Below are 27,624 nucleotides of genomic sequence, written 5' to 3'. Positions count from 1 at the left end.
AATTTTGTTTTGAACTTCAGGACAAAGGGCAGCAGAAAAAAAAAAAAATCCCAGACAGAAGCAAGAAGCGATGACTGCATTCTCTCCCTACCATGCCAAAAACACTTTTAGAGCAATGGAAAAACAAGGTGTCTTCCTTTAAGCCACTACCATAGTTAAATCATCTTAGCAATCAATGACTTCATATACCAATTAGCACTAATATAAAACTATTCTGATACTTTTCCACATGTGTGTGTAAAAAGAGTAAAAAAATTTCACTGATAGTTATAGCAAGAACTTTGGTCAGCCTGAAACTGAGCACAGGATCTGTCATCTTAAATCAGTGATCAATCAGTAGTCTTCAGACTAATATGGGCCTGCACCAGATGCTTCAATGGAAAGTGAAAGAAAACCAACCGACTATGCCCATACAGGACAACTATCAAATGACCTGCCCAACAAGAAAGACATCCTAACTCCTAACAGTCCACCATTGGCATACATCCTGGTGCATTATAATACATAAAATATAGCACATATATAAACAAACTGAGTTAACCACCCAAGTCTCTAATTTTTAACGCATTAAATTCTTGGCCTCAGCAATCTCCAGTGGCAGCAAGTGCCAGAGGTTAATTATGCATGATGTACATCCTAGTACATGTAAGAACCTTTTACAATATAGCAGACCTGCAGCATTGTTTAGTCTTGCACTATAATTTGGAGTAAAGTTGGGTTTTAACAAGATTCCTGAATCACCCTGCAGGTCTACTAACATCTAAAGGCCCTGCAGGAATCAAACGATGTGCTATTATTATGACATATTTTCCCATAAAATTTAAAGTTGCATATATGCATTACACTAAGAAAATAAACAGCACCTGAAATGCTGCAATATTGTGGGTGATGCCATGGGCAATGTTGTTCCACAGGAGTAATTCTGCATGGAGGACAGCAACAAGCGCCTTCATTGAACACCTTCAAGATGAAACTGGATGCTTATCTTGCTGGGATCCTATGACCCCAGCTGACGTCCTGCCCTTTGGGCGGGGGGCTGGACTCAATGATCTTCCGAGGTCCCTTCCAGCCCTAATGTCTATGAAATCTATGAAACCTCTGCACTTTTTTATTAGTGCAATTTCCAACAATTCACTGAAGGTCTTATAGCATGGGTTGCTGCACTGGCCACAGCCCTTTGTGCTATGCAAGGTTCACAGGCTGGATCCAGTACTGTGCATGCTGCAGGAAGCACAGTGGTCAGTGGGCAACAAATACCCTGTGCCAGCCCCAGGGGTTGGCACATGCAGTGCATGGGCAGGACCTCGTGCCACGGGTGCTCTGTAGAGGGATGCTCCTGGTCCAGCCCACAGACAGGCTCAAGTGCTGGACCAGGTAAGTTTGACACCTCTGCCTTAGAGATTTTTACTGTTCAAAAAGTAGGGCGCTCCTGGCTGATCTTCCCCCAGCCCCAAACCATTAGGGCTCCGGAGACCTGCACAGACTTCATGTTAAAGACCATGCACTTCTTATTGCCTCTTGTGTCCCTTTGTGCTGCTTCCCATTCCTCCCCCTCCCCAAACTCCTCAGGGCATGGCTGTTTCACACTACACTGGGTAAACCATTGTAAATTAATGCTGAGGGAGTCAGCATTCACTGAGACTCTGCATGGGGACAACAGGGAAACTGTAGCTGAGACTGTTTTTCCTCCTTCATTCATAGACCCCTTCCCTCATAAAGCATTTGTAGCAAGATTTTCATGGAAGATTGGAACATGAGTCTTTTAGCTCCCTTCAACTGAAAAGGGAACATTTAGCCCTAGTGCTCTATACCATAAAAGACATAAAAAGTGCTTTTGCACATTTCTAGTCTTTGTGATTCCTCTTTTGAAGCAAACAGTACATATGCCAGAAGTTTCACACAGTTGCTTCCCCAGTGTAATGCTACAAAATTACATCCTTGCACAAATGTGGATTACTACAGGTCCAGGTTTGAGAAGGGTCTGTATATCTCCAGTTCAGAAACTAATGGCTAATTTTCAACATTGAGTCCCAGGTGTCAAGTCAACATTTTATCTTTTTATGTTTAAGTTGCCTTGTTTCTGGTCTCCAAGCGAGTTTCCCAGTAATTTACTTAACTGACAATACAGTGATCATTTTCCTAACACAGGAAAGCATTTTCTAAAGCACATTTAGCTTCATCCGAAAAGTCTAGACTCAAGGTATAATATGAAAGATTGTCTCTCAGTGTCATTTAGCAGGGCAATTGTATGTACACACCCAAACAAAAAGCATGCAATGGAAATGCTGCTTTAGCAACATTACTGAAGTCTTCACAAAGCTGTGTCCCTAAGCTACAGGAGGCTTGAACTGGCCATACCAGAACAACTCTCCAGTGTCCTATCATTGTTAGACACCGGAATAACCCCGATTATTTAAACAATGAATTCCACAGCCATGATACTACATACCATTGCAGCGCTATGCATAATAAGCTACCACATACTGAAGCATATGCTGTATATTCCTAAAAATGCATCAGGATGCCTTCATCCTAGCTGTGTTATGCTGTGTGATGGGATACAAGCCTTTCTGGGCTTGACAGGGAACCCACTCAGGCAGGAACTTTGCTCCTTGTTTTAAGGATTGGATGCAGTTCCCAACTATCCCTTCAGAAGATGCCCCCCACATACGCAATTATAAGTTAGTGTCCCTGGTAATGATTGTGTCCCTCAATGCAGATACCATCTGGGAGCTGTGGGTTTGTGGACTTGAAGCTCCCAAAGAATCAGAGAAATAATTTCTGGAACACGGGGAAGTCAGCAAAGCTGCATTACTAAACTAGTGAGGTCAACTTGTCTCATCAAGGGGAGCGAAGAACAGGAAACAAATGAACCTGTTCGACGAAACTGAACACTGGAGCCTGAAGCAGAGGTTTTCTACACACAAATTTCAAAAGGGGCAGCATTTTTGCTTTTTCTTTAAAAAAAAAAAAACAATGCAAACTATCAGTTCTGAGCCACATGCAGGAGGAGGGTTGGTTTTGAAACTGCAGGCTTGATCTGAGCTGCTGGAAACAGAGTAACATACAAAGTTCAGAGAAGGCGTTCATTTACCAAAACCTTTATGACTCAAGCATTATTCAGGGATTCTCAACCACAATGCCTCCAGATTCTTTGAAGGGTGCTGCAAGGTATGAGGAGATAAGTTGTGCGGAGATAAAAACAGGCTCAGGCTCCTCCTTGCCTTGCTGCTCCCCAGCCCCGACTGCCTGCCCCCTCTGAAAGGAAGTAAGCACTGCAGTTCACAAGTTATGGAAGAGTGCCTTGATCCTAAAAACATTGAGAACCACTGGCCTAGGCCTTTTACCCAGTGTTAGCTTGCCATAGCATAAGTGTAATACCACAGCCCAGACATATATCAGGGCAGGCCCCAATGCCCAGGACAGGACAGGCTGCTGCCATGCCAATCACAGTGGTACACTCAGCTACCACTGCAGCTGCAGCAGCAACTATTTCTGTGCCTTCTCCCCACCACCCATGAATGGCAATGTCCAAGGCTGCTGCCCCAGTCACCCTACTACTACCACCACAGCAAAAAAACCAACGAGCCATGTCTTGCTTCTCTAACATGCAAACCAGGAAGTACTGAAACAAGTATGTGTTCCAGACAGTTTTGTGTGCTGCTCACTGGAACCCACACCAGCCCAGCCCTTACGCTGGCTCCAGATCAGGCCATGCCAGAGCCAGTGTGCAGGACCAGTCTGGCAGGGTGCTGCAGGCAGCATGTTCCCTGTGCCAGTCCCCTGTGCCACATGCAGCATGCAGTGCCAGTCCAGCTCCCCACACTATGTGGAGCACATGCCAGCCCTGGGGTTTGTTCTGCGCACAGCATGTGTACCAGACTCAACACTGCATAAAGAACAGAGTGTCTGGGATGTAGGATGAATGAAAACACCCCGGTGGACCAGTCCTGTGCCCTGGTGCCAGCGTGCCTTGATCTGGACCAGTCCCAGAGCCAGCACAGAAAGCTGGTCTGGTGGGGCATCACATGCAGCCCACGCCTCAGCCTAACCCTCCAGTGCTGTATGCAGCAAAAGCCCCAAAGCAGAGCTGACACATGCTTCATGCAGCACATGGCTCGACCCAGCATCACAGGCATGGCCCACAGCACAAAGGGTTGGTTCCAATCTGGTTCACAGACCGACTCATCTGGCCCATGGGGCCAGGTGGGCTCGACACCTCTGCTATAAACCAATGAAAACAGAACTGTAACCACTAGCTTATCACAGAAGTGATAAATTGAACTGCCAGACCAATTTCTGCATATAATTTCCTCAATGTATTCATCTATCTTTTCCCCTCCTGACATTTCTGAGTGGTACTTTTCTTTTTCTCTGCTGAAGGCAGATTATATCCATCTCAATATATATTAATCAAGCTATGACCATGGGACTCCAAATATTGATAAAAAATGGATCTAGAGGAGTTAAAATACATGTTTAAAAGGGTCTGAGGGAGTTAATACATTATCCGGGTGCTATACCCAAATGCCCTTTTGAAGATCTTTATCTCATTATGGGCCAGAGTATAAAACCATTACACTACCAGCAGTTCCTCTGAAGTTGCTGGGGGTGACTGGGGAATAAAGGTACCAAGCAACATAAGCAAGGGTATTCCGATCTCACCATAAGCAAAAATGCTGTATAAATATATAGTCCCTGCCCCAAAGACTTTGATCTACCTGAATTTTCAAAACCCCCACCACAGCAGCATTCACTTTGAGCTCTGACAAAAAGCAGTACACAAGAACTAGGCGTTATTACCGTACAAACGAGAGAAAGCCACAGACACGCCAAAGTAACAGAGCAAAGCAAAAGCAAAAGTTAGATATTTTTTCAATAGAATAAATTTCTCCTTTTACCAAGAGGCATCCTGTAATATTTCCATTTATTTCATTTGACCCTCTGTTGTCGCTTTTTCATAGAAGGGCTTTATTTCAAACATGAAAGTCGGGGACTATATGGAGTTGCTTTTATCTTGAGTGCTGCGTACAGCATGCAGCTGCGAGGCGCACTGCAAACAGCAATCAGTAAAATGGAATGGCAGTAATTATTTAGTTATTTGCTAAAGATTAAGTCATAAGCCCTGATCCCTGCCAAGAAATTAAAGCCACCAACCCCTGAAAATTAAGAGTGCTTAGCATCTCACAGAAGATACTCAACTTCTTACAGGATCAAGTCCAGGCTTTTCAAAACTGCTTCCTCTTTGTCCTTTGTTTATCTTGACTTATCCTGAACAGCAAAGCTTTCCGACATGGAGATAACTTTGGAAAGGACTACACTCATATTCTTTGATGATTTTAAAAGGCAGGAAAGAATTTCTCCCCTCGCTGAGGGCCACCCAGCTGAAGCAAAGAATGTTACGGTTTGCAAATATGCTAATTAAAGCCAGGAAAAAATCAAATGACCTGCCGTGGCCTTCACATACCTGGCAGAGTTTACTCTCTACCATTGTTACATGAATATTGGATTTTACCACTATGGACACAGCTGAATGATCATAACATAAAAGCATGATCTGGCCAAGAAGGAGACTTCCCAAATCTAGCCTTCTAATAAAACACATACTCCATCTAAAATACACACAACCTCAACCTGTGCTGTGTAACACACATTACTATCCTACTGTGCAATATAAGTGTAAGTAGCTCTTCAAATTAAATTTTATAAAGATCAAAAATACTAATACATAGTTATTAAAGCTGCAACAGTTCTTCCAACACCTTGTTCAGAAGAAGAACTTGCTTTCATTCTAAAAACAGCACAGTCTGGTGGGGACTGGCATTCACTTTTTCTATATTTGCGAGTTTGGGAATGACAGCAAGAGTGGGTTGTGCATGATCACCCCTAGCAAATGGAGAAATAATTTAATTCCCTCCCACCTTCTCAAAATTGTTAGTTATTAAAAACTGATGATCTAAAACCAGAAGTAAAACATTGTTTTTAATCAAGATACTAAAAGAACCAAGAATACAGATGATATCTTTATCTTTCTCAGCTGATAAATCATGAGCATGTTCTTCCCACACTTTACAGTGCATCTGCCAAAAACATCATTCAGTTATATCATCCTAGCGTAACTCTAAAGCTATGATCAGTGGTGCATCTCATACATAGGAATATCTTACACCTACAACACTGGTTGTAAGTTACATATATATATTAGGGCTGTGTGAAATTTTGCCAGCTGTTTTGTTTTGATGAGGTTTTGACTCGTTTCGAGCTTGAAACAGTGAAATCGAAACAGAGGGTTTCAAAACAGCCTCAAGATGAAAGGAGGCAAGTTCAAATGTTTCAAACGTTTCGAGTTTCGAAGCAGCAGCCAGGTGGTGGGAGGCAGGGGAGAGTCAGGGCTGCACTCCGCAGCCCCATGTGGCTCAGCCTGGCGGGAAACACAGCCCTGGCTCTCCCCACCTCCCACCGCCAGGCTGCGCTCTGACGGGCTCCACCCGGTAGGGGCAGACAGGGAGAGTTGGGGCTGTGCTCCACCTCCCACCACCGGGCTGAGTTCCACAAGGCTGCGAGCCACTGGGACCCGAGCCCGGTGCAGGGAGGCAGAGTGCAGGCCTGAGGCTGCACCCTGCCCCCGCGCACCGGGCTGCAAACTGGGACCCCCCGTTGGCGCTGCAGGGAGCAGGGGTGGAGGTAAGCATGCTGATCTGGGGCAGGGAGGGTCCCCACATGAGCTGATCTGCCCTGGTCCCTTACCGGAGCCGGCTGGAGGAAGGTGTGGGGCGCTGGGACAGATCAGCTGGTGCGGGGACCCTCCCCTGCCCCAAAATAGGGGTGGCAGGTCCTCGCAGCAGCTGATCTGCCCTGGCCCTGTACCGCTGGCCCCAGGTGGCAGCACCCATCTTCTGTCAGATGGTAAGTAGATCGGGAGCCTGCCGGCATCCCCGAGAGGGCTGCAGGGGCTGTCCAGGAGTCCTTCCAGGGGTGTGAGTCCAGTCAACCCCCACCCTCCCCAGGCTGCTCCCCAGCAGTGCAGAGAACACCTGAACGTGTGGTATGTGACACTGCAGATGTGTTTGTGGTGCCACATACTGCACAGCTGCGTTTGTCTGGATGCAGCACAAATGTCTGAATTTTAGGTGTCTTGCGATTGCCAGCTATTTTTGACAGCTTGGACCTGGACTACCTATGCTTCAACTGCACTTTCTGCAAAGTGCAGATAACCCCTCCCCCAGCTTTGCTAAGCACTACAATTCTTGGACAGAAGGACCATAAGTACAAAACCTTTGTTACACGGATATGCAGGGGTGTTAACCCTAAACTAACAAGGAAGGCTAACAACAATTTTATGAGATGAAGGTCTTGAGAGAACTCCATATTGCCTATGAGAGAACTCCAGCATCACATTTTGTTCCCACCTTATTTATTTTTACTACAGCAGGCAATTTCTATTTAATTTGGAATCACTTAGCATAGCTATATTAACAGTCAGCTTCACTAAATACCTAGAGCATCTATGTTCCTCAGGCGTGCAAAGGTACAACTGAACCTTTGAATTAGCTACCCCAATTTATACTTGCAGAGAATCTGCCCTGCAGTGCAATCTGTGTAGGACTTAAGATGTGCTAGCACATCCAAAGCAGCATATCTAGCTCTGGTTTTTTGAAAACCAGATACATCCTAGCATAAACTTCAGGCTAGCATTTCGCCAGACAGGCAACATAAATGCAATCTCACATCCTCAGCTTCACAAACGTGCTCAGGTGCTGAGCCATCATACTGTGGTGTACGGCACAGCTGTTCCATGACACAACCAGCTGCATTCACTCACTCACTACAAGGGAAATTTAAATATTTTCTGTTCAACCAAATGACCCAAATAAGTCCTCCTTTCTACCTCTGAGGGACACAGTGACCAGTTAATGAATGCTACACCACAGACATCTTCACAGTCTTTCCATCACCGGCCTCAAGCACAATGATGTTCCTTCAGCTTCCTTAATGTCCATGATTACAGACCTCTCCCCACAATACCTAAACTACTTTCTTTCCTTCTAATTTATAAATCTAGCCACTAGTCGCAGTTCCAGAGAAAAATGTTTGAAAAAATCCACTGTCTCGTGCAAGCGGTATATAAATAAATGCCAAACTGTTGGGTATCTTATAAGTGGCAATAAATTAAGAACTAGTGATTACAGGGCCACTGACAGGCTAACAGTCAGTAAGCATGCTAGCAAACCAATAAACTAGATGATCAAGTATCCAAAAGGAGAAACTGAAAAAGGAGGAAAGGGGCACCCTCTGACTGGTTCAATGCTGGATAATATGCTCTCAGTTAGTAGATAAGGAGTTCAGGATCTTAAGTTATAGACAGATTTCTGCATTCTAACCAGCATCACTGCTAAGTGTCTACTATTAGGCTACTGGCTCTACTTTTCACTATCCTCCTTCTCATGCACAACATCTAAGCACACATTATAAGGTGTCTGTAGTAGGCCTGTGCGAATAGGGAAGTATTCCATTTGGATTCGACCAATTTGGAGGACAGTGATTTGATTCAGAAATTCAGATCACTGTCCCAAATCGATTCGGCCTTCAGCACTGATTCAGAGATTCGGCCATAGACTATAATGGGGAATCACTGAAATACCTATAACTTTGTCATTTTTTGGCAGATTTGGATGAAAACAGCAGGGATGGCAGCCCCTTCTGCGGGCACGAGGTCTGCCAAGGTTCAAGGAGATAGGTGAAGGGGTTTCTCGGCAACTGCACCTCAAACTGCTGAAAGCAAAACTCGTGTCACTTGTGTGTGTTAAGGCAGATTTGGATGAAAACAGCAGGGAAGGTAGCCTGTAACAGGGGGACTTCCTGGTGCTGGTTAGATCTCTGCCCACCTACCCGTTTCTGGGCCAGCCGTCTGCCCCTCTTTTGCTCAGGCAGAAACAGCTCACAAAAGGAACAGAAAGGCTGCAGACAGAGGCTTATGTGCTGTTTCTACATCCCTCCCCCAGAGCACTGTGATTGGAAGGGAGCTCAGGGAAAGATCACAGTCACTGGCAGGTACAGATGTCAGTCTTTCTCCCCCTGTGCCCCCTCCTTCTTCTCAGTTTCTGTTCCTCTGAAAGACTGCCTTACGAATCTCCGAATCTTTTCCAAATTGATTCCGAGGTTCCGAATCGATTCCAAGGGGTTTTTTGGTCTCCCGATTCAATTCAGATTCTGTGATTCGGCCTCTAAATTGGGCCAAATCTTCTCCAAATCGAATTGGCAACTGAAGTTTCGCATACCCCTAATTTGTAGTAAATTCATTCCTGATACATCTTTCTAAAAAGACTAACCATTCTCTGAACACACCCCTAACTCTCTATAAGCTTACATGAACATATCATGAGAAAGAACTAGTTCACATTCAAACACATTTGTTTGTGAGATACAAGGCTTTCTGTGAATTATATCTTTTATTGGACCAATGGCACAGCTGGAAGAGACTTAAACAAGCTTTTGAATGCAGGGATTCAGGAAGAGAGCATTGCATTCAAAAGCCTGAGTTTATCCCACCCAATGCACTTGGTCCAATAACGGATATCACCCACAAAAATCCTTGCCTCACATAATTCCTGGACTATCATAGCAACAACTTCCCTCCAGCACTATTTTTACCTCAGTTAGTTTGAAATAAAAGTTAAACTATGGGACATCTATAAGCAGAATCAATTGCAACGTGCATTTGTATGCAGTGAGGTATAATGGAGCATGCCACATGCTGTATGTGAAGCACCCATGCAATGAAACACTCTACACAATTCCCCTGTGCAGTGGAAGGTTCATGGTGCCTCCTTTATTAGTAAACCCTCTCTAAATTACCGGTGGAATTAATCTGCCCCTATCCAAACTAGTGACTAAGTCTATAGCTGCACTGTTAGTTGGGCCTAAAATTAGGGTTCTCCTTAAGTCCACACACGCTGACCAGCTGCACTGTAAACCCCTAACTTTAAACCTTAGAGGAGTCCAGCTCAGGCTCTGAACACTAGAAGCTCTACCCCCAATTCACTTACTAGTCCACTGCTCCCTTCAGGGGGGTCAGTTCTACCTATATGCTGCAAGTCTTGAGTACAGGAAGTCCACTGGCAACAATTCCATAAGAAGAGAAAATTAACTACCTAATTAGCCCTTCTGCAGTCCTTTTCGTCTCATAACTGCCTGTAATTAAAAGATAGGTAGTCTGCAAACCAGTTGTAGGAGGGCTCCATTTCACAAATAAGCATCACAACATGGATAGCTCTGCTGTAAACTAAATGTCTGATGCAATAGAGGAGCAGCTCTCATAGTTTGGATTGTGGTTGAGTGACCTCAAGGCTGACCGGCCATATCAGAATATGGCCTCTTAATGTATAAGAGCCACTTTAGAGGACTTAAGGAGCACAGTATTTGAGAGTAAGAGATACATGAGCACCCATACATTTCCCCATATATCACCTGTCCCTGGAATATACAAAAAATTATTTACTGGAGTTGAAATTTTCAAAGAATGCCAGTGGAGTTTGGTACTCAACTTCCTCTGAAAGTCAAGGGCATCTAACTAATTTCTTAGGCTCTTTTGAAAATCCCAGCCCACACATGTATATAGATTGACGCCATCATTATGATAGCTGAAGACATGTGCAGGACAGAATATCAAACTAGATACCTCCAAGTGATAAAGCCATTTTTGATAGCTTCCCAACAAAGCTGATGCTGCATCCTAAAATAATTAATTTTGTGATGGTGATATTAAATTAAATCATACTACAATGCCATGTTTACAGCCTGATTCCGTGCTCCTACCTACAAAAGGAAAGCTCTGTTCGAAGCCAAGACAAATGCAGGCGCAGGCCCTAGGCAAGACAGGGATCACCATAACTTATTAAACATTTCTATAATTAAAGTGCGCAGAGCTTAAAAAGAAAGAAAGAAAAAACAATCAAAGACAGTTTGAGTAGGCAATTTAACAATAAGGGAATGGAAACAATGCTCCACATCCAGGTTTCAGGAATGCAGAGTAGATAAAGTGACGGTTGCCTGAGAAAGATGGTGAGGACAAGAAGAACCTCATTTGAGAGGACTTACAACCTAGTTCTCAGGTGACTGTCCTGATATTCTGGAGATTCTTGTCCTGAGAAAGATGACCTGGTGGTTAGGACACTAACTTAGAACTAGAAAGTTAGGAGCTTGACTTTCTGCTCCACCACAGACTACCTGGGAGGTCTTAGAGAATTCAATCATCTCTGAGCCTTAGTTCCCAACTGGAAAATGAGATAATAGCACTCCCCTTAAGGAAAGATGCACATTCCATCAGCTGGAGCAATTTATATCTTAAATTGTAGCAAGCAATCCGATTAGAAATAAAAGGCAAGGCTGAGCTCAAAAGGAAAGGAAAGGCTATCCAACAAACAGCTGAAAATATCAAACTATGTCTTAAAACTTGTCTGACCAGTTCAGATTAAGCAACATCAGGATGAATATATTAAATGCCTCATTAAGGGATAAATGTAAGGTGCAGTGGCTGATCCAGTTTCAGAGACACAAGGCATTATTCACTATTGCCATGAACACTGGAGAAAACCAAACAGAACTGCAGAAGATTGTTTTCAAAGAGCTTTGTGGTTGCAGGTTTGAAATAAGGAAAACAATTAGAATGACCTATATACTCAGATTCTAACTTGTCCACTCCTGCCACTAACCACGTTGGTCCCCATGACCATCCCTCTTCTACCAAGGACCCTCCTTCATCTGCCTGCTTGTCATGCAGACAGCTCAGCTGTTTTCTCCATGCTGCTTCATGACCCAGCACATGCACCCAGTGAGTTGCAATAAAGCATTAACTGCAAATTTTTGCATGTCTCTGTCCTACATATCACAGCTTGCCTACTTGTGAGAGTTGGTTTTGCTACATCTTTTCTATGCAATTTGGCTTTCAAACTTCACCTCCCTCTTAGTATACAAACTGTTCATATCTTGTTTGTGGATCTGTTATGGTTTGTGGTCTCATAAACCAACAGTGACCTTTTAATTTGATTTTTAGAGTGTAGGTTCTTCAGGGGAAAAGCTACATCTTGTTCTTGTACAGAATCTAGCACAAAAGCCAAATCATTCCAATAAAATATCATTCAATCAGTATGGGGCATGACATTCTGGGGAAGGCTACTATATTTCATTACATTTTTATTTTAATAGGCTATCACATGCTATTAATAAGGAATTCATTTTCAAATGTTTATGCTGTCACTGAGTCTTCACAATTTGGGGGTGCTTGAGCTTTATGTCTATTTAATCGTGTGCATGTGCACACTGAAAACCACTTCCTCACCTACAGCCAGGGTCCAGGACTGCCATGCTACTGTTACACTGTGAATGTGGTGTAAAGGGACTATGTTAATTACATTAAACATGCAATTTATGTCGACAAAAGCCAGAAATACAACAGAGGACTGCAGTAGGGAGCAGTGGCTTTCTCAAGCTTGTATATATTTTTTCCTGACACTTGGTCAGTCAGTCTTCAAATTTAGTGAGGCACTTTGTTTTTTACTGCAACTTTCAATAGATGACATTAGGGGCAAAGTGACCTTCCCACAATTCAGATCTAAATTTTAAATTGGTCTTTGATCTAACCTTTGGATAATGCTAAGGATCTAGAAAGCTTTATGACATAGTACTCATCTGTAAATGGAAAAAAAAAACCCCTATATTTGGCTGGAGTATAAAAGCTTTTTAAATAGAATGCAACTGCTGAACAGTTTAAAAACACATCAATGTGATGCCCATAGAGCATTCAGACAAGGCTAGAGCACAGCAAGTTAGTTGTTCAGATTTGTTAAATAATCCATTGTTTTTATAAATGAGATTAAGGCTGACATGAAATAGGAATTTCAGATTTTCTCATTTTAAAAAAGCACCTTAAAATAACACTAAGAAATAGTCTACAAAATATTTTGAAAAACTGTTTCATACATCACACAAAGCCTCAGCAAGGAGAGAATGATTTTCATTAGAAATTTATTGTTTTTTTAAAAGGTTGACAGCATTCCCCTTCCCTCCCCTCACCCACTTTCTTTCTTTCTTTCTTTTTTTGTGGACATACCGCACTAAATTCATTCCTGGTAAGACATGAGGTTACAGTCAAATTTTCTAAAGCTCTTAAGTGATTCATTAAATTTAACTGGTTGGTGCATTTCACCGTAGGCCTCAATGCAGCAAGCTAGTTAGGCACGTACTTAATTTTAAAAACACACAATTTGAAAACCCACTTAAAAATTATATATATATATAGTTGTTCTTGTTAACCACACTTGCAAAAGCTTCAAAACTAGGACTGCAACTACCTGCTAAGAGGCTTTTAAAAAATCAGTCAAGTGTGTGATACACTACATGTTAGCCTTTAAATGGCTTTTTTAAATCAGTAGACCTTAGTACAAGAAAACTTCTCCCTCTTTAAGGTGAAAGTCCTTCTATTGCCAGCCTCTTCTGGAATAGGTAGCATTTCTGTACATAATTTAGGCAGAAGGTAAGGTAGAAGGGCATCTTAAAGATTATCTGCCCTGTCTTCAAACTAACATAACTCACTTCTCTGTACAGAATTTGTGGCTGAATGAACTCTTTTGGAGCAAGATTCTGAAGACTCTGTAGCACAAAGTCAAGGTGTAGAATATAATGTAACAAAGCTTATCACAAAGGCCCTGAGACACTGCACAGGTACACAGCTACTCCTAGAGTACTGTATTGGTGTTCAGCTCTTGTGCTGGAATTACACTTCCTAGTTGCTGATAAAGAGAGAGCCTTGCAGGACTACTAAAGCTGTGTGGGAGGTTTACCACAGGTAGGTAGTGACTGGCCATTACATGATTACAGTCGAATTGGAGCAGAGTACGACAGAATCACGTGGAACACGTGTCAAACACCCCACACCCCAGACCGGATCCAAACACAGCGGTGACCCTGGGGGTTAATGCAGCTATCTCTGGCTTACCCCACTACCATGTGGCACCAACAGGTGCTCCAGATATTGGAAGTGGGCTCCATCCCAGCTTACCCTGCTCCATACTTGCCAGCTCCTGTGGGAATTCCACAAGTCAGATGATATGGCTCCGTGGGCCATATGTTTGATGCCCCTAATCTAGGGCATAAAAACTGACTTGCCAATCCCACAGCAAGAAAGTCGAAATAGCAGTGCCTTTCAACCTTTTTAGAGTCAAGGTATCCCTTCATAGACCTAAGGCAAGCATAGTTAACACTCAAGGCACTCCTCGGAAATTGCCAGCTTTTAAGTTTTCACTTGTTTCTTTTTACTACAGCAAAACAACAGAGCAATTCTTCTGTTGCAAAGAACTCAGAAAAACCACAGCAGGCCAGAATGCTTTTGACACCATGAATTTCTATTTGAAATCTCTGGGTTTATCTTGTGAAATCAGTCTGCACACCTAACAATGTTAACACTGCCATGGCACCCTGCATCACCCTTGAAAGGATCTTAAGGCACCCAAGGTCCTGTGGCACCCTGCTTGAGAATCACTGCTATATATGGGGTCAGGTGTCATGCCATTTTCAGGAGTACCCTAACCCATATCCTACATGGACTGTTCTTCTCTGTAACTAAAGATTTAGCTTTGTGAGATTTGAAAAAAACAAGTTAGGCTACTGATGAGCTATGGTTACAACCTATCATACAATCAATACTGTCCCCATTGTTCATTTGTACTTCTCCATCTGCTATCAGGGAAAAAGGCCTTTCTTCTGTGTTTGTACCATCATACCATGGGATTCTAGTCTATGATGAGGGCTCCTAGGCAGAAGAGTATTGCTCCTAAATGATTTTCTTCCTTATGAGCTAAAGTAATCCCAATAGTCAATACCTAAAATTGTTACCATCCCACTAGTATTATGCCAATCTTTAGGTACAGGCCCCATGGCCCTGCTGATACTACTAAAACTGGTGATACTGTCTGAGGTTCAAAACAATCCTGCTATATTTGGTCATTTCTTAGCATGGGTGACTCTCTGTCTCTGTAGCACAGCTCACCGAAGCAGCATTTCACCTGCTCTGTCTTCTAGATGGCTGCTCATGCACTTTGCCAGCCTCACTCAAAAGCAGCAATGACATCCACCCATGGTTAGAGCTGCTTCACTGAGCACCAACCTGATGATAATACCCTTGAATAAGTCTTGGTCTCACTGGCAAAAGCAAACATATAATACAATTAAAGACCAAAGGGAGAGAGCTGGAAGAAGTTCAGAAATGATGAAAGGAATACAGGAAAAAGACCTGAGAGGGATTGGTAGAAAGAAAATAGAATTTGAACAGGAAGTCAAGAATAAAGTAGGTAGAAGTGGCGTGAGCTAAGAGGCAAAGGAAGTGAAAGGCTGCATTAACATAACCCTGCCTTTCAAATCTGATATGGGCCAGGCCATTGGTGAGTTACAAGTTTAAAGAGAAACCCAAGGAAATTCAAACAAATCATCAAGAATGCAGCCGTACAAAACCCAAGGAGAAGAACAGAAGTTCCATGAAGCCTGTATTAGAGGCCCCAGAAAAATAAAAAACAGCAGCCTGAGATGCTGCTCAAACTCCATTGATCTAAAATATGGGCTTGTATGCATGCACACATACATGCACCCCCCCGCCCCCCAAGGTATTTACTTTCAGAGACTATGAACCAAATTCACTTCTGCAGAAGACCCAATTAAGTAAAAAATGGATGTAACTGTTTATATAATGAGTGAATTTGGCCTGGCCCAGAGACTAGACACTGCAAGAATGAAATATCCTTCCATAACACAGACCAACTGCCAGTCAGTTAGCAACTGCTAACAAATGAAAGTAATTAAAATCAACGGAAACTGACATGTAAAGTTTTCCAGAGTATCTGAGTGACTTGGATGGGGTCACATTAAAAGTCTTTTAGACTTAGGCATTCTTAAAAATTTTGCCAAAGAAACCCTCCTGACCACTCCAAAGCTAGGACTTACCAAAGAACAGAGGAAAAAAGCACAAGACAGAAGATATGAAAGGTACTGGAAGAAAACTATGAAGATACATACTGTTTTCTTATTGTAGTAAATGTTAAATTAATTCTGCACAGGAATATCTACTTCCACATTTCCTCTTCAACCCCTACACACCATGCAACATTGTTCTTACCCCATGCTCTGATCACTGTTGCTCAGTCTCCCCACTACCCTTTGCCCATTTATCTTGAATGTACTTGAGAACACAAAGACAAAAGAAGTGCTAAAACTAAGTGGTTTTGAATCAAGTGCCAGAAGACTAGCATACAAAAAAAATTACAAGTATTTAGGAAACCTCAATCTCCTACAACAGGACATCTGTAACCTGAACTCATTATTTATGGGTCAAGTTTGCCTAAGGGTAAGGTAAGAAGGCTCTTCCTCTAAAGTATGCAAACATCATGAAGTTTCTGTGACAAGGCACAGCCATTCATTATCCATTCCTGCCTCTGCCAAAAGGACAAAGCAGAGCAACATTTGTGATCGGGATCAGATTATTTTCCATGCTTCAGATCATCTCCCTTCAGCCGATGTAAGAGCAGTACCAGCTTGCTGCAAACCTGGGAGGGAATCAAAACACAGCATGTCTAGCTTTCTAAAAGTACGTATGGTCCATCTCCATTTCAGTACCTGAGCCATTCAAATCCTAGCTTGTATTTACATATTTCTAGGGAAAAGATTTTTCCTGTCCTAACCCTGCTCTTAACACGGTGAATGCTAGAATGCCTGTTAGATTTGAGAAGGACCAGCATTCAGCCAACATCCCCACCTTAGTTTTCAGATCTAGTTAGAACACTGGCTCTGGTGAGCCTCTTTACCTTACAACATTGAAGATTTAAGGGTTAAAAGTTAACTCGTCAAAAAAACCCCAAAACAATCCAAGTAAGAAGTCACTTTAAAAGCCAACTTTAGCAGTGATTCAAGCTGCCAACTTTGACAAACAGATGGAGCAGGTATGGTTCTGCACATTACTGTCACAGCCAGTTGTATCTCCATTTATCATACTATGGAACAAAGAAGCTGCATGATCCTGTCACAAAAGAAGCTGCGCAATCTTTAGACTTATTCACTAGTACCACACTTGGCTATTCCAGGTGATTTGGTATTGAAAATCTTTTAAACCTAGTAGTGGTCATCTGTGAATAAGGAAGGCAGTCATGTATATACCCAAGATATTTCAGTCAAGGCTGTTGTGCCCTTACAACAGCACACAAACCCTACTGCCACCGTCTCCAACATTGCAAGCCAGATAACACCTGCTGCCTGACATTTCCTTAAGCCTCTTCAGGCCTGTGCTACCACCCTGCACTCCAAAGAAACCAGAATAGAGCCCCTTTCTCTTCCGCTGTCGACAAATCCCCTTAGCACGTGCACTTGCTCTATCCTTTTAAGAAGTCCCTTTACCACTCTCTCCATTTCCTCCCCACCCTTAATGCCCATTAGCACAACACACTGGGGAAGCTGAATCCAGTTCTCTTGAGGGGCCATCCCACCACTTGACACCCTTTAATTAATCCTCATGTAAACTAAAATTGTACAAAGCAGCTTGGTTTTTAAAGCACTGTGTTTTAACTTCTACAACAAAATAACAGACCTATAATCATATTGCAGTTTAAAGGGAAGTGTCACATGTTCACATGTCTGCCTCACTCCCAGACCAAACCCTGCAGGTCCCAGTTATTTTAGCAGGTCAGAGCATTTTCAGTGAGGGAAGACAGACGGGTTTAGATCTGTGTATGCTATTTTGGTGGTGGTAAGTAAGAGTAACGAGCAAGAAATGGATTTTGCTAAATGTCATTCCTCGTTTACTGTCAGCTTTTCCACAAAAAATGGGTCCAAATTCAGGAATGTAGTCAAGTATGTACTCAATGACAAGTGAAGAGTCCAATTGAATTAACAGAAATACTCAAAAGCTTAAAGTCAGGCCCATTCTTATGCATCTTCCTCAGCTGAAGCCAAAATGTGTGTTAATAAAAACTGACTCCAATAAGTATGCAAAAATGATTTTAGTAAGTATGGTACTGTATCAGATTTATACAATTTAAAAGTGCCCACTTAGGACTAATATATGAGAGCCAGATTCTGATGATACTACTTTACACAAAGGGTCTCTCTGAATATTCTGTTATACGTTAATGGAATACATGGCTCTGTGAGTATTGCATTATATGTTCATTTAACATTTCAGCTGGTAAAAACTGGCAAACTGAAAACCTGGAGTTTGGAAAGTATGCTCTTTCAGCCTGCTGCAAAGCTGACAGAAGTCAAGTTTCTACTGACTTCCATGTGCTTTTGATCAGGCCATTTATCCTACAGTGAAATGACTTATATAAAGGCAATGGAAATGCTTTTAATGGTTCTGTAAACTTTTAATGAAAATGTATTTCTATTGAAATGCTGTAACAACAAATAGTTCTTTAAATAATGGCATTTTCAGTAATGTATTTTGTTTAAATTGTCCAAGATTGTCATATGGGAAAAATATTAAAAATGAAGGCCCTGATTCTTCATGTGAATAGTGCAACGGCACTACCTGCACGCTCACAGTTAAACATAAGCATAAGCATTTCCATCATTAGGGGCCGAAACTATTTTTATTAAAAATGTTTGTCTTAGTGGCATAAAATTTGCCACCTCAAAACAAATTTGCTTCAGTGTTAAACAATGAAAAGTTACTTAGATTTTTAATACAGAAATAAATGTGTTATAAATATACATGCCACAACTGCACAGGCCTAAAATTAGGCACCTACACCAGGGTGTAGGGACGCATATGGGGGGGTTTCAAAATACCAGTCATAAACATTTCAGTTTTCTGGAAGGTCTGAGACAAAAGGTGATATAGACTGCAAATAGATCATGAGCCTAAAACTGTGTTGTTTTCCTAGCAACGATGTTTATGGGAGCTCTGGATTTGTAATTTTCAGCACAGTGAACAGTAGGCGTCAAACTTCATAGTAGAAAAAAAATCCCAATGTAAAACATGAAATTCTACTAATAATTAAAAGAAATGATCACAGAACTTAACTTATCAGTTTAAGACTATAAAATGAGGGGAAAAATAAGGCACTAGCAGGATGCAAATAAAATTCTGATTTAAATATAACACAACTGCACAGTTACATTGATGTTTTATTTTTTTGAATCATGATTTTTTTTATCCATGTGACCGGTATAGGGCAAACAGCAGTACTGTAAGTTTCTCTGCAATTCCCTTTCAAAGTGCCCCTGTCCTGACTGGGGAGAATCACCTTTAGGTGTGAGGGGGTGGTTCAGTCTCCATGACATATTCAAATTAACAGAAGTTTCTGATTAGTGGTGGTTGGCTTGCTTTTGTAGATGACTCTCAAAGAGGCCTGAAACAGAAACTACTGACTCATTTCAACAAACAGTTTTCTGAAGACAAAGCTTACAGCAGTTGGTGATCTGCTGCTGATGTTTAGATGAGAAGTATAGTTTCTATATGCAATATACTGGACTTCTCAGCTATCGTATTCTCCCAATGAGTCCAACAGGTAATGAAAATAGAAATATGATCGTATGCCACTAGTTTAATGCCAACATTCAGCCCCAGTCAATGACAAGCACAGCAGAGGTTAACACGCAAAATGACCTGCACTAAAATGATTACGATTAAATTCCCTCTCCACTGGTTATTACAGAACTCCCGCTGGTTGCACTGAATTAATACACAAGGCCAAAGATATACGACAAAAAAAAAATCGGAAAGTTTGAAGCAGGCAATGAACAAACGCGACAATTAATTCAGCACATGACGTGACGGTACTTTACAAAAAAAATGACTCTTGAAGTGCAGGCCTTCATGTCACTGAGCAAACCAGATGAAAGAACAGAGGATTTTAAAAGGAACAGGTTTCATGTTTAGCTTTTACGGATCAGCAATGATGGGGACAAGAAATATGGAGAATATCTGGAAAAAATGTCAAAATTCACTGAGTGTAGCAGGGCCTCTTTAACACAGTAGACCTTTAAGCCCATTACATTAGTATAAACTTATGATATTCTTTAATGGAAACAGGAGGCCTTCATTGCTAAAAGTTAAAGTTATCAGAATCCATTCATGCATTCTGAATACTCAGTCTATAAAGGGGTTTGTTTCTTAAGGAGCCCCAAGTCAGTCACTTCAAGGGACGGTTGCCTTGTATAAAGAACTAGGCTTACAGATCCTCAGTTGGTGTAATCAGCGTAGTTCCAGTTAAGTCAGCAGACTGATGCTGATTTATGTCATCTGAGGATTCAGCCACATACCTTTGAAAACTAGTAGAGGAACTTACCCAGAGTAGTACGCTACTAATAACCTGAGCATATAAGCACCAATAATTCTAGTTCATATGATTTTGAGCCAAGATATAAAAGCAACTGTCTTGCAAGGTTTAAGATTCATATGCAATTATATAATAAACTTGAGTAGGAATTTAATACATGTTAAACATTAGAAAAATAGATCAAGACACGTATCTATTATAACTTCATGAAAGATATTTCACCTAACCTGAATCATATTTAATTAAAGGCTTGGGTTATTTTAACAGAATGTTCCACATGACTTCTTAGTTAATTACTCCTCCATATTCCATATTTTTCCAACTAGAAAATCTTCAGTGTCGTCCTGAGCATCGTTTATCCCTTCCAAGTAGGATTTTATTTGGTTATAGAGAAGCTTGTCCTGTTATAAATCTAAGATCCTTTTTAACATTGCAGTGTAGCCTTTAAGACGAAAAATTTGCAGAACAGACACTTTTATACGCCGTGTCTGTACTGATACACCACTGTAAAAAGAAGCCATCTTTTTAATTGTCACTGTACTATTTTCAGAAAGCAACCTCATCATTTGCATAAGCATACAAGCATTTAAAAAAAAAACCAACAAAGAAATGTATCCTTTTAATCATTTGCCATCTGGTCTCTAGAAATAATATATCACTTTGATAATATACCATGAGGCACATATGTTCAGGTAGCCTGCACAGAGTCAGTAGAGAAGGTTAAACATTAATTTTTGTGTCTGGTGGGTATTCTTAAAAGATAACGAAACTACTTTCTGCTTATATATTGTATTATTCCTAATACAAAAGTCACTAACATGATCACTAGCTTCCTACTTGTATTTCATGTTACCATGGTGTCATACATCACAACCTTCACAGTGAGAAAAATACCCAGCATTTTCCTGAAAATCTCATCTGCCACAAAAATATTAGGATTAGCATAATCAGCAAAACAATCAAAGGAGAATATTTTTTCCTAAGGGGAAAAAATACAGCTCAAACAATATCTTTTGTATATTTTGGATCTCTAAAATGAAAGACGTATCAATCATATTCCCCTAAAATTAGTGCATACATCATAAAATAAATAAGATACAAAATTAAAAAAAACACTATTTAGAACACTATGTATTATATGAGCACTAAACTTGAATGCCCTTGAACTGTTTTGATACGTGGACAAATAATTTCATCAATATATGAACATTTTGAAAAATCTATTTCATTATCAAGGTCCAGTCTTGGAAGCAGTATCACATCTCTTGAGATGTTTTAAGGTCAAATACTATAGGAATTAATATGCTCAACAAGTACAAATTACCCAATTATAATTTTCAGGATTACTCCTGCCTCTGAACAAGTCAGCCCGTAAGGTGCCATTCTGCCCTGCCTTCTACTTTACTTCATACTAACACAGCTAACTCTACTTCTCTCTAAATGATTACTAATGTTAATGTTTTAGAGCTACTAGAATACATTTTATAATTTCCAGAGCATTTGTTACATCAAGTTTACTTCACATAGCTAGCATTGAAGAGAAATAAATCACTTGCATTTCTGTTGTTTAATTTCAGCCAATTAGGAACAGCATACAGGAAAAATATCTGCCTTAGATAACAAGACTGAAATTAAGAAATTATTTCTCTGTTTAAAAACTGGGACCTCATCTCCAACTTCCTTAAATGTCTTTGTTAGGTTAGGCAGACAAGGTTCCTTGGGTGAATTTGATATCTTTTATTAGACCAACCCAAATGGTTGGAGAATAGTTATTAAGCAAGCTTTTGGGTTCAAAAACCTTTGTTAGGTTAGCGCATTTTACAGCATGTAAACAGATGTACAGGGTGCTGTTGGTTTAGGCCATGTGCATATTCCTTCTAGAGCAAGGTCCACAAAACACCTTCCTATATTTGTACATTCATTCAATTTCACAGACCACTTCTTTTTTTCTAGGCTCCAAGGTGGACTCCACACAGTACTGAGGATGCTAATGATGTTTTTGACTGTTCTAGTTGTGTATCTTTTTCTAGAGATGTCAATGACTATTGATGTAATCCAACTCCCCATAGATATGTAGATTTAGCACGTGGTCCTAAAAATAAGTTTGCTGGGTACCTTAACAAACAAATAATCATATACCTTGTTGTAATAATCATACCACATTCTACATGGCACTGATCAAAGTCAATTAAGCTAGATTCATTGCATGATTTTGCTAAAGGTAAAACCTGGATCCTATCTGTATTGGGCCCCACCTTCTAATATTTCAATTCCAGCATTTAAATAGAGAACAAATGTAAATGCTGCTGCACCCATAAAACATGTACTGTCAATCCCAGCATGACAGGGATGTAAAATCATGATCCAGCACCCAGATCCTGCTGGATCAGCCAGTTCTTGGCTATAACACCAATTGCTCTCAACTGTTTTTCATCATTAGAGAACAAATATAGACACACATTTTGTTCCCCAAATACATCTAGTTGCAATGACACCCAAGATACCTGGATCCTGGCAGATCTTGTCAGTTTTTAGCCTTGTGTTGTTAAATTCTGCTGTTTAAACAGAGTACAGATTTCAATGTTCCTTCTCTATCTGAAAAATCTAAACCATGAACAAGCCCCTAAATAATAACACTGACAAAAGTCATATTTGGCAAGGACTCCTGTTAAAATTCTGGGTTCTGCCATTTTGACCGCAAATCAAAATTTGCACTAGCAAAACAAAGGCAAGTGTTGTTTCCAGTCTTTCACCAAAAATCTGAGGAAATCCTGATCCTCTTCAAGTCAATAGCAACATGTTCATTGGTTTCAATGGGACTAGGACTTTGTCAATATGCATCGGTTCAAGATATCTGAAAGAACTCAAATTTGGCATTTGCAGCCAATTTTAGACGAAATTTGCTGCCTGTATATCTCCCAGTTTTACCATCAAAACTTGGCACATATACAGCTCTCCTATTACAACTGGAATAATCCATATCCCAGATATCACGGTTCAACATATTTACCAGAAGTTGCATCTGATTTTTCTAGATTCATTCAAAGCTAAACAGATGAGTTCTAATATTAAAAGAAAAGTTATACAGCCCTCACTTAGCATAAAAGGGCCTGATTTTCATACACATGAAGGCCCCTTTCCCATCACCCTGACAACAACTTCAATTTACAGGCCCCTTTAATATGCCCTGACACTCGTGTAGGTAAAAATCAGGCTTTTGGTATACCAATCCTTACTGTTTTTGAGTTTGGGCCTTGATGCTCTGTTGTGATTCCATCTGCCAAGGAAATAATGCCCTGCCTTTTATTTTTTTTATTTAAAAGAAATCAATTAAACATGTATTTCTCAGCCTGCACGGCTTAACAAACTTGAGGCCAAGGGACTATGTCCACTGCTCTATTGTTAACGTTATTTAAAATACACATAGCTAACTTTGTTGCTGTTTTAGTGGTAGGTCTACAGTCTTCAACATAGCTGTGAAATATTCTCTGTTACTGTTTTATTTATGCTTGTTTATTTGCTGTGCTTGTCAACTGCAATACATTGGGATGTCAGACCCAGGATTTTGCAGCACTACTGCACTGGGACACATCAGGTTCTGAATTTTAAAGGTGCAGTAGGAGCTAAAAATGCTGTGTATTTAGGCAGTGGTATTCTGCTGACTGGGGACAAAACCTGGCAGGGTCCTGCTACTAATTCCTGGTACTTGACACACTGAAATACATCAAGATCCGGTCTCCTTGAGGATAAGGAGAGCGTCTGTATTTATTGTTTGTTGATGCAGTGGGCTTGGGATATCAGGACCCAAAACTGCCTTTTCCCAGGAGACAGATCAAGATTTTCGAGGCTTGTCATGACAGGATACAACCTGGTCTAGATTTTAATTATGCAACAGGATGATTTATACTTGTTCTTGGGATTCGAGTTGGGGAAGCTACCGCCAAAAATTGGCTGGATCCCTCAACATCCAGGTGTTGAATCTGGATTTTTTTTCAGCTCGGTTGCCCCTGGTTGCAGCAGGGGTATGGATTTGTCTAATGCAATAGGAGTAGCTAGCTTTGTACCCCAATCAGTTAGAGGGATTTAGGCTGAACCCATTAAGATCCCTCTTTTATCCAGACCCAAGGGTTTTGCTTTCTCCTCGATTTGTAAAACATATGCAGTATACAGTGGGCTGCCTGCCTCACTCTTAGCAAAGCCTGGGGATAGGGGGAAAGCTTCAGAGCCATTTCATGCCATTGACAATGAAGGTGCTGTACCCAGAGCAATGCCTTCTAAAGCCATATGCTGTCACAGTGCAAACACTCACCCAGTCCTCGAAGTGGCGGCTCCCATTCTGCAGCAAGTCCTCAAACTGGATAGTGCAGTTAGCCACAAAATCATCGTACCCGATGGGGGCATCGTGGAAAACAGCCATCTCAATCTTCCTGCCATTGCACACGTCGGTGACAAATTCATCATTCCAGGAAGGGCTGTTGGTCTTTTGCTTGGTGGAGGTCTGCCCGATCCTGGAATCGTCCACGTTGAGGGCTATGTAAGGGTCCAGCAAAAAGGTCTGTGGTCTGGGACCCACCGCATGCCTCAGGGACCAGGCTGTGGGTTTCAGATTCACCGCCTCGCAGATCTTGATTTTCAGCAAGCCATTGAAAACCACCATGATTGGGTGGCTTCACTTTTCCTGGGATTCAACACACACAACACACGCACACAGGGAGGGAGGGAGGGAGCTCTCACCAATAAATAGGAGGGCACGTCTGGGAAAGGGGAGGGGGGGGGCAGATCAGAGTGTGGGGCTCTCTCCTTGTTGCTGCTGCTGTTACCTTTGATTATTTAGCCTTTGCTCTTGCGACACCCAGTGAATACATATAGTTTCTTGCCTGTGTTTCTAACGGAAAACAAGGGAGGGGGGGCAGAGGGGAGGGGGAGACGGCCGTGTTTGCAGAAATCCACAATGCAATCAAAATCCGAGCATTACTAAATCCCTGGGGTGAGGCAAAAGACTTTTCCCTTCACCTAGATCATAATCCTGGATCAGTCTGTGCAAAGGAGGCAGAGCCGCGATCCGGGGCTCTTGCACACGCTAGAACTGTCTGTGTGCAGCAGCAACAATGCACACACACGCGCGCGCGCGCACACGCACACAAATCAGAAACACCGAGCCACCAACCAGCCCTGCCTACTTCACAGCCGCCGAGCAGAAAGCACACAGCCGGGGACCTTACATCCGCATAGGATCGAGGAGCCTTCTCTCCTTCTCCTCCTCCTCCTCCTCCCCAAAGGCCAAGGATCCAGTGGATCGAATCCAATGCATGGGGAGAGACTGCTCCGGATCGGGCTGCTCGGAGATTGCAAGCGGCATAGGATGGCCACCGCCTTCTGGATGGCTCGTGGGGCTGGCTCGTTTTGGTGCTGGGCTGAGTAGCGCCACCCCACCTCTGTCTCTCCCTCTCCCTCTCTCCCTCTAATGCAGGAAATGCGCAAAAGACGTCAGTGTGTGTGTGTGTGTGTGTGTGTGTGTGTGAATAGAAAGTTTTGCCTGTTGGGGGAGCAATACGGTAAAAGTGAGCACAGAAAAGAGCAACAGCTACAAGCAAGTCAAGAACCATGTCTGGGGTCGTGACTCGTATGAACTTTACTAGCGTTTTCCTGCACATGCATGGAGTGGGTTGTTTTGGTGTTGGAGTGGTTTGTGCCTCCCCCCCCCAACCCCACCAAAAAAATCCTCCAAGCTAAAAAGCTGGGAAAAATCTAGGCCGGGTGGAAAAAAAAAACTAATCCTCTGGTTCCGGAGTTTGAATTATCGCAACCGCGTTATTATGCAGCTGTATTTGTCACCCAAAAAATTCCTCCCCTAATGAAGCCTGCAAGTGTCTCCCCATCCCCTCCCCGGCCACTGGCGTTAGGATGACTTGTTTTCACTCTGCTGACGATGATCTCAAAGACATGCCCGGCATTTCCGAGGCTGCGAGACTACATGCAAGCGTGCATTTGTGCCAGGCTACCAAATGAGCCACGGGAGACGAAATATTTCTCTCCGAGGATTTCCCATTGGGCTGCGGTGTTTTCTTTGCTCTGATTTCTTCCCTCCCTGCAACAAGAAAGTCCCAGCGGGCCCCCTTGGCACTCCCCAGCCTGCGAGCAGCCAGGTTTGACAAATGCCTGCCCAGTGTTTTGGGCTCCTTTCCGCGCTTTGATCATCCCCGACAACAGTAACCCTCGGCTCGGAGCCGCGAGCAAATTCACCAGAACGTGCCTGTTTTCTGCCCGTGCATCCTTCCAGGCCTCCCATTGGGCCGCGGCAGCAGCAGAGACTTTGTGACGTCACAAAGGGGCCGAGCTTGGGTTGCTTTAGGAAGAATTTCCTCTCGGTCTGTGCGCTGTGGGAAGCGAGCTGAGAGCCGAGGGGAAATCGTCCTCCCAGGAAGTGCTGAGAGCTGCAAGGAAGGGAACCTGGACTCTCCTCCTGCAGAAGGGGAACAAAAGACGGGGCGAAGAAGTCGGGCGACTGCGGTTTGCAAACGCGATTTCCCTTCCAGATTTGGTGAAGAGACTTGAGAAGGAACATCGCCAGACATGTGATTCTGCCACCCGTGTTAGGACTGCCAGCCAGAAACACACACTTAAACAATTACTTTATATCCCGTTCTAGTGAAGCAGACTGTCTCTTTCTTTTTCTGCTCTTGTTCATCTGTCAGACTTCCAAGCACATATGGTCTCAAGTTGCAGCAAGGGAGGTTTAAATTGGATATCAGGGAAAACTTTCTCACTAGGGGTGTGGTGAAACACTGGAATGGGTTACCTAGAGAGATGCTGGACTCTTCATCCTTGGAGGTTTTTAAGGCCTGGCTTGACAAAGCCCTAGAATGATCTAGTTGGGGATGATCCTGCTTTGAGAAGAGGGTTGCTGTAGCAATAAGTTTGGTGCTCAGGGCAAAGCCCACAGCAGCAGCCCGCCCTTGCCTGTGCACAGGTTTGGGGGGCACCCCCCCATGCTTGCCCAGGAGTGCATGCAGTGGCAGGAGCTGCCCTTCCCTCATCCCCACGCCCCCCCAGATGAGCCACTCACAGCACTGTCCCACACCCCTTTGCTTTGGTGCCCAAGGTGCTCCCCTCCCCTTGCTACAGGACTGGCTGGATTAAATGACCTCCTGAAGTTCCTTCCACCTTCATTTTCTATGTTATCTCATCATCAACAACTTTCACATAACAGTTCATCTGTTAAATAATTGTCTGCATTTTTTCTCAGCTACCTGTATCCATTCATGAACAATGAAGAAAAATACCAGGAGGAAGAACCTGCTTAACATGG

General features: G+C 42.4%; 1 protein-coding gene across 2 annotated transcripts in view; it reads right to left on the bottom strand.

Moving 5' to 3' along the window:
* Positions 1 to 26,762, bottom strand: part of PRKCE (protein kinase C epsilon) — a 534,211-nt gene extending 507,449 nt beyond the window's left edge. Inside the window, exon 1 of one of the 2 annotated variants that reach the window (XM_019485358.2) lies at positions 24,625 to 26,762. In XM_019485358.2, the coding sequence (XP_019340903.1) occupies positions 24,625 to 24,972 (348 nt within the window). In that variant the 5' untranslated portion in view covers positions 24,973 to 26,762. The remainder of the gene's footprint in view (positions 1 to 24,624) is intronic. The other variant, XM_014610962.3, reaches the window with a different exon arrangement.
* Positions 26,763 to 27,624: the final 862 nt, after the last annotated feature.

The sequence above is a fragment of the Alligator mississippiensis genome, chromosome 1 (assembly GCF_030867095.1).
Source record: "Alligator mississippiensis isolate rAllMis1 chromosome 1, rAllMis1, whole genome shotgun sequence".
Classification (NCBI taxonomy): domain Eukaryota; kingdom Metazoa; phylum Chordata; order Crocodylia; family Alligatoridae; genus Alligator; species Alligator mississippiensis.
The sequence above is the reverse complement of the archived record's forward strand: the minus strand, read 5'-3'. Positions and strand labels throughout refer to the sequence as shown.